At 53.1% G+C, this 12,537-nt stretch overlaps 1 protein-coding gene across 3 annotated transcripts in view; it reads right to left on the bottom strand.

Annotated features, from left to right (window-relative positions):
* Nucleotides 1-14: 14 nt before the first annotated feature.
* Nucleotides 15-12,537, bottom strand: part of ABCA3 (ATP binding cassette subfamily A member 3) — a 75,434-nt gene continuing 62,911 nt past the window's right edge. For all 3 annotated transcript variants that reach the window (XM_059716557.1, XM_059716556.1, XM_059716555.1), the window contains 8 exons: nucleotides 11,579-11,751; nucleotides 10,839-10,973; nucleotides 9,831-10,025; nucleotides 6,989-7,176; nucleotides 6,171-6,341; nucleotides 5,542-5,729; nucleotides 5,316-5,389; nucleotides 15-3,458 (listed from right to left, as the gene is read on the bottom strand). In XM_059716557.1, the coding sequence (XP_059572540.1) occupies nucleotides 3,327-3,458; nucleotides 5,316-5,389; nucleotides 5,542-5,729; nucleotides 6,171-6,341; nucleotides 6,989-7,176; nucleotides 9,831-10,025; nucleotides 10,839-10,973; nucleotides 11,579-11,751 (1,256 nt within the window). In that variant the 3' untranslated portion in view covers nucleotides 15-3,326. The remainder of the gene's footprint in view (nucleotides 3,459-5,315; nucleotides 5,390-5,541; nucleotides 5,730-6,170; nucleotides 6,342-6,988; nucleotides 7,177-9,830; nucleotides 10,026-10,838; nucleotides 10,974-11,578; nucleotides 11,752-12,537) is intronic.

The following is a 12,537-nucleotide window of genomic DNA, read 5'->3' on the forward strand; positions in this document are numbered from 1 at the left end:
CCAACACAATGCAGTCAAGAGCCAGGAAAGTTCTTAGTAACATGATGCACCAGCATAGTCATAACAAGGTGGGGAGGGGGGGCAGAAATAGAAAAGAAGGATCCAGTTACAGGAACAGAAAAAAAAAACAAAACCAAAAACCCCAACCCCCATCACTGGAATGGAACTAGAGCCCCTGCCCATAAACATTAGTTCATTTAGTATGTGCAATCATATGTCGTACTATAGTGCAATATCTCAACGCTGTGGTGATCCTGGAGCAGTCAGACAGGACAGGATGGGACAGGTGCTGGCTGGCAGTGGGGGACACAGACAGACACAGCTCAACCAAGGTGCTGGAAAAATGGGAAACACACCGGCAAGGTCACCAGCCAACTCTTCTGGGGGTGGGGGCTCTGCAATCTGGGGAGCCTGATCCTGAAGAGTACCTAATGCCCTAGAGACCCATTTGCTTCCAATCTTCTGTGGCAGCAGCTGCCCCCATGAGCAGACTAAGGTATGGGACATACAACATGCACCAGATGGAGCATAACAGCAGCCCCTGTAAGAGCAGGACCACAGGTGAGGCTGAGCCAGGGGAGGCAGGGCTATTCATGGCTTGGCTGATGGTCCTCCAAGGGCCTTCCCCAGCAAGCAGAGACCACACGGATACACCTCCGCTTAAACATCACTAATGAGATACTGGATTGACTGGGGGGTGCAGACCCACACTGGAACCTGGGCCCATGCTGGATGCAGCTCTGGAGTGCCCAGAGCTTGAGGGTTTGGGTTCAATACCCCGGCACATCCTGGTTTAATTTCAATGTTTAAAGAAGATAGCACCTGGCAGTCCAGACCAGAGACCTGGGGAATGGCTCCTCACTTCCTTCCCTTCCACCAGGCAAACTTCAGGCTCTTCAGAGCAGAGTTGGCTCTTTTCCCTCCGCCTGGCTCAGGGGCTGTAGGAGGTGGCTGGAGTTGTGGGCCTGGGGGAGTCCTCCTTGCAGGCCAGAATCACAGATCATTGGACCCAGTGCCCCAAGCTCTAGGCTAACAAAGGCTCCCAGATTGTGCCAGGCCTGATCCCATGCCCAAGGTGCAACTGGGGTTAGTTTCATAGTTTGTAGGGTGGGAAGGGACCTGAGCAGATCATCAAGTCTGACCCCCTGCCATGGCAGGAAAGAATGCTGGGGTCAAGAGCGAGCCTTCTTTCATAGCAAAGCTGGTGGGCAATAAGGACTCCTCTAGCATGAGCTATCCCTCGGATAGAGCTGCCCATTCACCTGCCCCCTACAGACAGACATGCCCTGGGAGGAGGTTCTACAGGAAACAATGTTGGGAAACACCACAAGGTCCAACAACAGGAGGCCCTTTGCATGAATGGGCGGAGAAATGGCATTTAAGAGCAAGGAACCAGAGCTATTTTTTCCCTTTTAAGTGGTATTTGTCTGGCTGCCGCAGTGGTTTTTGGTGAGCTAGCCAGCAGCATACACAGGGCTCAGTGCAGAGCTGATGCTTGTTTCAGCAGGTCCTGGTCAAGTCCAAGAGGTATATGCTGTGTCTGGGGTGCCACAAGGACGGATCGATGGTGGCCTGGGGCACCTCATGAATGGATTCAGCACCACCAGGAGAAGGCCTCAAGGGAAGGCCTCAGCGGTCGCGGCTGACTGCAGGATGTGCACGTGATGGGCAGGGAAAACCAAACAAACCAGGAGGGACTGGATACTTGTCCTGGTGGACTATACACAAAGGAGACCGCTCTCCCCAGCCACGGCTCCATGTCCTCTCTGCAGGGCACTTTATGCAGAGTCAGAATAGCCCTTCTCAGATGGCTCTCCCCAGGATGACTGCGTGCCGCGCACAGCCCCACAGCACCATAAGCTGGCTGTGCCCATGAATGGCTCACCTGGGGGTTCTTCTAGAGCATGACGCTTTCCTCTGCACGCAGGCTGTGTGTGTATGGGGGAAGGGGAGTCTTAACCCTGAAAACCTAGCATGGTCTTTCCATCACCCTAACCTTGGATTTAACAAAGCTACTGGCCACGAAGGATGAAGTGTTGGCTGTGCCGTGAGTCCAGGCTGGGTGCTAGTGTGGCCTGAGCAACTCCTCCAAGTGTTACTAGGCAGCAGGAGCTCTGCAAGGGGCAACTGGCACTTTCCATGGCTGTGGTGACTTGCATCCTTGTGTGGAAAACAGCTTCCTGCTGACTGCAGTCTCCCAGCTAAGCACAGGACAAGTCTCACCTGACGTCGAACAGCAGCAGGACAGGCACCTTGATCTCTCCCAGAAGAGCTGAGGAGAAGCTAGACCAGCCCTTTGCTCCCTCTGTGGCTGTGGCCTGATGAGCAGAACGGATGGAAGATCTGTCTGCAGGGCCTGTAGGCAAGCAGAAGTGACCCTGCCCTTTCCATCTAAATGTGGTGGATGGTCCCTGGCAGGTCTGCATTCACCAAGTGCAGTTTTGGCTCTAAGCTACTTGACAGTGTCCTGTTACATCACAGCAACCAACTACGGTTACAATTCAACATGCATGCAGAGGCCAGTAGGCTGCCACCTGTGAGCGTGGTCCTGGGGGATGGGGGGGAAGTGCAATAAGTGTGTTTGAGGATGTGCCAAGGATGAGTAAGCGACTGCAACGGGGGCAGGAGGGTCCTCTTCTCCTCACAGCCATGACAACAGACCGAGCGCTCACTGCTTCACCCCTCACCAGGGGCACAGGAAGAGCAGAACCAGAGGTGCTTTCTCCAGCCCCTGCTGTACAGACTGTGGCTATGGTATGGGTGGGGTCAACACTGATGGCAAAAGGGCCTCTCATGCAGCATAGGCATTTAGGGACTGCCCACTCCACTCCTAACAGAGCTGTCTGTAGCCCTCAGCAGCACTGACATCAACCCAGAGGGGTGATCTGACACCTTTCCAGCCCCCACCTCATCCCCTCTCTCCCCTGGAGCCAAGCATCAATGACATGGTGAGGGGCTGGTACGGGACAGAGGTGGGCACTGGGTCCAGTCACTCCCTGGCTGGTGCCCTGCTGCTGGCCTTTCCTTCACTGCCTGAAAGGCAGGGAAAGATGGTAAAATGCCACCATATCAGCAATGGGCCACAGGGTGCGGGCACAGTAGTTTTGCTTTCCATACCCCACACATAATCCTCCACACCAGCACATGCATGGCCCACTCACAGTCCTCATCCCCCTGACAGTGGAAGATGCCATCCCTCCATGGTGAAACCTCTCTTACGTGTATACGGTATTTCAGACACACGCCAATAATATAAATTACTGTCTCTATATATACTATGTATAGGCGGCAGGTCAGTCTGTGAGGGTGGGGTGTGGGGCTGCTGTTCATTTCCCTCGGTCCTCTGTGTAGTGCTGGAAGCGGGTGAAGCTCATGAAGACCTGCTCCAGGGAGATCTGGCTGACGGAGTAGTCCTCCAGGCAGTACTTCTCTTTGGCTTTCTCCAGTGCCCCAAAGACCTGAGAAGGGGCACAAGGCTTCATGTCACTATACAATTCTACACTTGATGCCCAGCTAAGCTAAATTTTAGGGCCTGCATTAGCCAGGAGGTTGAAGCACCTCATCCCCTCTGGCCTGTGGACTCTGTGCTTCCTTAGGACTCTAGTACAAGTGCCTGCCTGCTGTGAAGTGAGCCGCTGAGCAGGGATTGGAGTCTGGGTCCCAAGCACAGTCCCCTTGTCCTGGGAGCTCTGTGCGCTCAATGAGAGGAGATGCCACTGTGGGATGAGGGGATGCACTCAGCAAGGCACATGCTCTACTAAAGCCTTCTGGGATCCCGCGGGAGAACATGGCTCTCCCCTGACCCCTGCTGGTGAAAGGAGTGAGAGTCACATTTGGGTCTTGGAGCTGTTTCAGATCCCTTGGCAAGAGGGTTACAGAGATTTAGGCAAGGGGATGCCTCTGACTAAAGAGGGATCTCTGAACTGAGGTCACTGGGCATGTGATTCAGTGTTATGATGCATGCAGGATCATAAAATCCCCCAAAGATCCCTCAACCCAAAATGCTTTAGTGTTCAACCACAGCAGAGTTGGGGCAGAGAGGTACGGAGGCGCCAGGGTCTTGAGGAAAGGAGGACAGGGCCCTCAAATCAGGTCTGAAAAGGAACAGACAGTCAGCTCCTGGGGTTGCTGTTCCAAAGGGAGAGCCATAGAGGAGAAGGCTCTTGTGCCAAGAGCAGGTGCTGCAGGAGGGTGAGGCTGGCAGGGGGCTCAGTCAGAGGGGGCAGGTATGACCTAGATTCTGGCAGGGACAGGATGTGGGTGACAGGACCAGCAAGGAGGGAGCTACAAGACAGCAGGTGAGAGGAGACTGTGGGACTGAAGGGAACCAGAACTGCAGCCCAAGGAAGAGAACTCAAAGACTATGCCACCCCAGGGCTAGGGGCTCTGAAGAGAAACACGAGGGTCAGGAGCAACAGAGTGATTTACTGAAGGCATGAAAACACACCCCACCATCCCTCTGGCCTGCATCTCAGCAGCCTGGCAACCCCCCACGTCAGCCAGGGCACCATCTGCCACAGGTTTGGGAGAAGACATTTTAGCAAAAAGCACACATAAATGAAAGAAAAATTCTGCCCAAGCCAAAGCCGCAGCAAGGAAGCCCCAGCTCCAAAGGTGCGAGTTCAGGATGGATTGCCCTTCTCACAGCACCAGGAGCCCAGCACCATGGTCACCCACCACCTCACAAAGCTTGAGGGGGGAACAGCAGAAGAGCACTGCAGAAGGCACACAGGCTCCAGGCAGTACCATGTGGGCTGAGTTTGCAGTCTTAGTTGCACCAAACTCCATTATTCTTTATGGCAGTCACTATGGATACCATGCAGTCCATCCATGGCACAAGATGGAGAGGGGATTTCTAGCTAACCACTGCCCTGATGCAATTGTATTCTAAATAAATATTTACAGGAATATTATCATGTTAAAAGAGGGCAGTGCTGGCCCTGAACTGCAGATTTCACACGGCAACGGGAATGAGGGGATAGACAACACCAATGCAGAAACGTCATCTGGAAGGGAAAGGAGGAGGGGCCAAGACTACTTTTGACCTTGATCATTTCAGCAGCCTGAACTTCAAGCCCTTTATAGGAGATGGTGGCAAATGAAGCTTGAATGGCACTAGTGGCCAGTGTACATGGAGCAGAGGCCAGCTGGAATGGCAGCACCAGCGTAACAGGAAAGATGTTCAAATGGCTACAGATGCCAGAGTCAGGCCTTTCACTCCCTACTCACCCTCTTCTGAAGCATGAGGGAAGAGGTGGTGGGACAGCTCTGGCTGGGGTTAGACCAGTAACAAATACCCTTTGGCCTTCCCTTACCTGCGCCCAGCTAAGGTTCTTGTTGGTCAAGTGATAATGGACCATGCCTTGGTGCTCATGCTTCAGGACACTCCCTAGGAGACAAGCAAAGGTTTACGCAGAGTGAGGAGACAGTGGGATGTGTGCGCACAGAGCTCAGCGTTAAGCTCCAAGGAAGAAGCCTTGGTCTCTCCCTGTGCGGAAGGGAGCAGTGGCTCAGCTGAAGGGAGGGGACTGTGCGAGGTACCTGGGAAAGTCTTCTCCACGAAGGCCTTGAAGGCCTGCAGCTCACCCTCCTCGTCAACCTGGGTTTTTGCCAGCAGTGTGTACCCACTGCCAAATTTGCTCTTCAAATGCTGCGGACTGCCCAGGCATTTGAACTGCCCATTCACCATGATAGCCAGCCTGGTGCATAAGGCCTCACATTCTTCCATGCTGTGGAGGGGAGGAGAGAAAATATTTAGGAAGGGGGCAGCAACGTTGAAAATGCCCAGAGGTGCTGGTGCCAAGAGTCTAGTAGCCTTGACATGGAGCTTCTGGGCCGGGGATTCAGGAGATGCAGGCACACAAGTGCACAAGAACCTTCCTCTTTGCTCCCCAGCTGCGTTATGGTAAACCCCTCTCAACATCCTGCCTCACAAGATGGACACCAGGACTACAGCCAACCATGTTATCCTGAGAGGGAATGAGACAGGGTGTTTGTACCCTGCTACCATTTTAGGCAGGCCCCCAGCAGGTGGCATAATGAAATGCCCCCAGCCAATAGGCAGGTCATCTAAGAAGCAGGGGCCACAAGCTACTCCACTTCAGGGGAATCTCCATGCCCTGCCCATTTCCCTTCCCTAGCTGTTCCCCAGAACAAAGAGCCAACGTCACCTATGCGAGGTGATGATGATAGACTTCCCACATTCCCGCGTCCTGGTCACGGCATCCCAGAGCAGACGCCTGGCTACAGGGTCCATGCCAGTGGAGGGCTCGTCCAGGAAGATCACAGGAGGGCCACCGATCAGGGCAATGCCAGTACTCAGCTTGCGTTTGTTGCCACCACTATGGGGAGAGGGAAAGAGGAATGAGAAAGGCAGATGAGGAACACAGAAGCACCGTGGCTGAGAGAACAGCCCTGCCACACTACTGATGGCTGAGCACAGCTACACGGCCTGCCCCACTGCCTCGGAGACATTGAAAGGGACAAGCCTGAAGGGGAGGGGCCCAGGATAAGAGTCAGGGCTTCATATCAAGACATTCTCCCAAGGGTTCAGTCATTGCTGCTGTCCACACCCCAGTACAACAGACAGCAGTGTGCACAAACCCAGTGCCTTTCACCTTGGGGTGTCTGTCTACCCAGAAGTGTTTTTAGGTCCAGAAATCTGCCTTGTCACCAAAGCTGCATCCACACCAGGGGCTTTGCTAGCAGAGTGACTACAGCTAGGGGTGTGAAGAAATCATATACCAGGCTGATGCCACTCTGTTGGCAAACCTTGGCTGTGCAGGCCAAGCCCATGGCTGGAAGAGGACAGCCTGGCCAGGGTCTCTTGGCAAGTCTGAAATGCAGCTGGGACTGGTATTTTGACCCCTATGAGCTTAGCGCCTAGGCCACACTCCTTCCCTCTCCACCTCAGGCACCCAGGGCAGATCTGCACTCCCTCACGCAGAGAGGTCTGTCAGCTGGGGCTGGCTCTGGGGCCCTGCCTCACCTGTAGGTCTTCACAAGCTTGTCCGCATAGGGCTCCAGGAGCAGCCCCCGCAACATGTTCTCTACGCAACTGCCGATGTAGCGCTCAGGGATGCCCCGCAGGCGGGCGTACATGCTCAGTGTCTCCCGGCCAGTCATGTGGTCCAAGAGGGCGTCAAACTGAGGGCAGTAGCCGATCCGCTGCTGGACCTTGGAACAAAGGCAGGCCAAGAACGTAAGCCAGAAGCCCAGCTTCTATGAGGTGCCTGTCCCTCTGCAGTCACCACTAGGGGAGCTTTGTTCTTCCCGTAAACACGCTGCTGCTGGAAGTCATCTGATACTCAGAGGGCAGCAACACACACATATTCAAGCCATCAAGTCACAGTGTCCTGCAAATACTAGGCAAGGAGATCCAGGAAAGAAGCACAGATCCACCAAGTGTGTGGCCATAAGCAAGTAGATAAAGAAACCAGGTCCTCACTAAGTATGAGCAAAGAGGTGCACTCAGTTACCCCCTGAGCAGAACCCTGGTAATCAGGCTTCTCTAATCCACTAGCAGAGAGCTGTGTGAGAGCTCCCTGGGGCTTGGGCCCTCACTGCTAGCTTCTCCAGGGTAGTTTCCTGATGATCAGCCCCTTGCTTCCCCCCTAGAGATCCACAGACTAGAGTCTAGGGACACAGGCACTTCACATGGGGCCCCAGTGTCAGAGTGCCAAATCTCCACAATCCTATTTGGTTTACTTTGCTGCTAGCCCTGCAAGTTAAATGCCTGTGTGCTTTGAGACTGAACATCCCCTTATTCCTGTACTGAGAGGACAGATAAAGAGCAGCACCTCTGTGTCAGCCACTACCTTTGAACCATAGGAACACAGGAAATAGGGCTGGAAGGGATCTCAGGAGGCCAGCTAGCCCAACCCTCTGCTCAAGGCAGCATCATCCCTGGTTACACCCTCCCAGTCAAGTGTCTGTCAAATCTATTCTTAAAACATCAGGAGCTAACCCTCTAGCACAGGGGTGCTCAACCCCTGGCCTGCAGAGCCATGGTATTCAGCCCACAGGGCTCCCCCGGGTCGGGAAAGTTGGCAGCAGGAGAGCGGTGGCAAGTAATACTGCCACCCCTCCCCCACTGCCAAATTTACAAACCCCAAGGCCACTACAGCTGGACTGGGACTGGGCCATGCCCCCTCCCCACCATGTCTAAATCGAGGCTGGGCTATACCTCCTCCCCCCATTTCTCCCTACAGCTGGGTCAGGGCCAGCTCAAGGCTCCTTATCCCCACACCACCATGGAGCCAGGTCAAGCCCTTCCCCCACAGGGCTGGATTAGGGCCAGGTGTCCCTCCCCCACCCCCATATGGCTGGATGGGGCCCCACTGTGACCACCCTGGGTGCTGGATTGAGCCCATCCATCCTGCCAGCCAAAAAAAGTTGAGCACCACTGCTCGATCACAATGCCCAAAACATCAAAAATATCCTTCAACTTACCACAGATAAAGCAGGGGACAAGGGCACTGCCTATGTCCTGCTGCTGCAAGGACAAGAAATCATTTCTTAAAATACATGTGGGAGCTAATAGACCTCCCTCACGTTCCCTCACTGTCTTCATCTGGACGATTCCCAAGGTCTGTAAATGGTTCCTATTACCATTCCTGAGCTCTTCATTCACTCAGAGCAGGTGACCACAACTGCACATGGTCCTCAGGCCAACACACGATGATTGACAGAACAGGACAGTCTCATTTCTATCTCCTGTTCCCCACCATTGTGGCTGCCTCTTTCACTGCTGCTGTGCCAGGGCAGAGGTTTTTAATGAGGTTTTTCCTGTGATGCCCAGACTCTTGTTTCTGGAGTCGAAATAGTTACATGTAGTACCCACAATTAAGGATCTGCACTGTTTGTACTAGAGAGATTGCAGCTATGCTTTGGAGTATTAGCATTTGACAGGAGTCACCAAAGATGCTAAAAAGTGGCCTGTCATTTCATAGAATCATAGAAAAGTAGGGCTGGAAGGGACCTCCATAGGACCACAGGTCACCTAGTGATAGTCCAAACCCCTGTCTGAGGCAGGATCATCTGTATCCAAACCATCCCATACAAATCCAGTCTAACCTCTCAAAAAACTACACAGTAAACAGTGACACAACACAAGACATAACAGCCTAACTTGCCCCAAGTTACAGCAGAAGCACTGGCACACCCCAGTCAAAATCCCCAGTCTTAGATGTAACACCCAAAGCCTCAGAGGAAGGCTTAAAAAAACAAAAAACAAACCCCCCTGATAATGTAGGGGAGGAGGGGGGAACATCCCTCCGAGCACCATGCAGCAACCAGAAAAGCCCAGAAGCATAGGAAATACTCAGAGCACAGGCATAGATAGCTATGACTAAATTGTCCCTGACCACTGGCTCTTTTTGAAAACAACTTCCCCAGGCTCTCTATTCCACTGCCTCACTGCTCTAACAATGAAGAATTTTTCCCTGATCATTTGCAAGAGCTGTTTTCATGCCAGCAAGCATGCAGCTTCTGATTTTGAGGTTTTGATTATGTGCCAAGTATTTCGGAAGAGAGACTGAAGTTATCCAAGGACTGCGCTTGTGTTAGTTTTTTCACTACCTTTACAGCAGAGAGGGGATGGCATTCCTTGTGACCAGTGTGACTCAGAGGAGTAGGATAGCTATACAAGAAGCAGAACCTTAGCTAGGGATTTTGTTATTTTCTCAAATCCTGGTTGGACACTACCATCATCTCCCAATGACCAGGCAAGCAAACATGAGGCTGAAGCAAAACTACCTTCCCACTTTGCCCCTTGTAATGCTACAGGCAGGAAACCAATCTTGCCTACTGGCCTGCTACACATGCAGTACCTTTTTGATATTGGCCAGGATGCTGTGGCCATCCACGTAGGCATCCCCCGACGTAATGCTCTCATCACCCGTCAGCATTTTGAAGGTAGTGGTTTTGCCAGCTCCATTGAAGCCAAGCAGACCAAAGCACTCCCCTTTGCTGACTGCCAGGGAGATCCGGTCCACAGCCAGCAGGGACTCCTGGCTGTCATACACCTGGGAGGAACCCAAGAGCAAGACACTTGGTTACAGGAAGGTAATGCACTGCTCTGATCTGCCAGGGATGTATTACTGTTGCTTCCTATACACAGTGCAGCTGCTCTAGAGCAGGTGTTTGGGACAGGGCTCAGAGCATCCCTAAATTCTCAAGATAAATCAACCCCAGGCTGCCAACCTGGGCTGCTGCAGGGGAACACAGAATTGGATACATATTTCCTCTCCAGGCTGTGCCCCCACCACATCTGTGCCCCATTAGGACAGGGGCACCTGGGTAGACTGTGGGCATTTGGCATCCAGTGGGTAAGCCATGATGGGTAGCAGACCCTTATCCAGCAACAGCCAGAACAAATGAGCAAGCAGGGCTGCATTCAGTATTATGAGGACACCCTGGGAAGTGACAAGCCAAGGAGCATCCTGCCATGTTCCACAGAGCATGAGGCTTCCTCATGCACTCTACTGCTGTGTACTTGCCAAAAGGTCCCCCCCAAACCTCCTCCTGCTCCAGCATGTCCCACAGGGCCTGACCATCACCACCACCCTTCAGGAGGGGCCGGAGTGTGAGACGTTCCACCAGGCCAGCCTGGTTCTAGGGACAACAAGGGCCTGATGGCACCAGCTAGGCAAACAGGCAGTCCAGGGGCAGAGCAAGTGCTCCTGTCCCCAGCTGTGCTAACGTATGCCAAGGCCCAGGCCTGCAATAGCCTTAAGCAAACCACAGGGTGATTTGAGAGGCTGGCACAGGCACCCATGCCAGGGCCCTGGAAGGCTTTGCGGTCTCAAGCAGCTGAGGACCACAATCTCCCAACTCACCTTGGTGAGCTCTTTGATGACCAAGGGGCTGCTTAATGATGCCAGCAACTCTGGTGGGGACTCCAACACTTTCTTCCTCTCATCTGCCACATCCCGATCCTCTGGCAGCACAGGCACCCTGTTCAGCAGCAGCATCTGCACCACAGGGACATGAATGAGCTTCCAGCACCACCCCACCTCAGGGACAGCAGGTCTGCTCTGGCCTGACTCAGGGCATGTCCCAGCAAGGACACATGCACTCTGAAGGGAAAGAAGAGAGAGGAAAACACCTGTTTCCTCTGGCTGCAACCCAGATGGCCCCTCAGACTTGGCCAGAGAAAAGGTCCCACCCCTTCTTGAGAATGGCCAGGGCAGTGAGCACTGTGAGAAGTGGCTGGGAAAGCCACCCCTACTGAATCCTACTCCTAGAAAGATTTGATGTAAAGAGTTTTCGGGGGTTGGAAGCACGAACAGCACATCAGACACTGTGCTCCAGGTCCAAATTCTCACTTAGTAAATTGTGACCTAGGAAAAAGACTAATGAAAAATCCTAATCCAACCAGCCCTGAATTCTGCTGAATAGGAGCCCTCCAGCAGGCTGGATCCAAACTGCCCAGTGAAAGCAATTCCAGTCGCGCTTGGCCAATCTGGGCCCAGATCACAACAGAGCCTAGGTCCATCTCCCACTTGTACCTCAGCCCCAGCAGGGAATTCGGGCCCCATTTCACTACCACACACGTTTTCCTAAATGTCCCACTCACCCATTTCCTCCTCTTACAGATGCCGCAGACCACAGTTCTCAGTCTCCAGAGGAGGTTTGTTTCAATTAGAAAGAGGAGGAAGAGGAAGGAGAATCCCTGGACAGTCATGGAGGTCAGGTATTTTCCAATCCCCGGTGTTTCCCATGAGAAATAATTCATCTGATAACTGATATCTGGAGGTGAGGGGGAGAGAAGGGAACCAGATGAGTTAGTCCACATTTCATAAGAGGGCATATTCACTTGTAAGTAGTCAGAGTAATGCAGCGAGCATAGTGTGGGTGAGCTTCCTCCCACAGTTCTGCCAGGGCCCCGTCCCATCTGCCCTGGCCTGTGACCCCAGCCCTGCCCTTTCCCCACCAGCTTTGTCAGGCCTCCTGCATCCCAACCTTTTTCCTCTGCTACTTCAGCCATGGGCTACGACCCCACTGCCTGGCCAGTTCCCTGCTATTCCATCAGCCCATGTTGAAAGCTGCAGGCTGACAAGGACTTTGCAGAATTTGCTAATTCTTTATATGTCTGAGCTGTCCAGACATTAACTCTGTTCTTTAGGAGATTCAAAGGTAATGATGAAATCCACTGTGCCCTTCTCTGTCCCCATGAGCCTTTAAAACACTTCTAGGTTCCTAGCTTTGCCAGAGCTACTTCCCAAAGCCAGGGAGGTAACACTGAGGCCCTGCATCCACTGATTTTCCAAGGTGAACAGCTAACGTGTCCCGAAGTTGAGTTGACAGCAGAGTATCCAGAGACACAGAAAGGTGGGGGTCATGCCTCCTGCCTGTGTACATGTCAGGGCCAAGGCCTCAATCAGCCTGAGGGTGTTCTGACCTATCTCTGATTAACCCTCATTCAGCACAACTGCCCCCTTGAGCCTTGCCCATCCAGAAAACAACTCTAGGTGCCCAGGAAGGTTCTAGCCCTCAAACCCCTGCACCCTGGGTCCCCAGAAGGCAGGCATCATG

The sequence above is a fragment of the Alligator mississippiensis genome, chromosome 13 (genome assembly GCF_030867095.1).
Source record: "Alligator mississippiensis isolate rAllMis1 chromosome 13, rAllMis1, whole genome shotgun sequence".
In the NCBI taxonomy this organism is placed as follows: domain Eukaryota; kingdom Metazoa; phylum Chordata; order Crocodylia; family Alligatoridae; genus Alligator; species Alligator mississippiensis.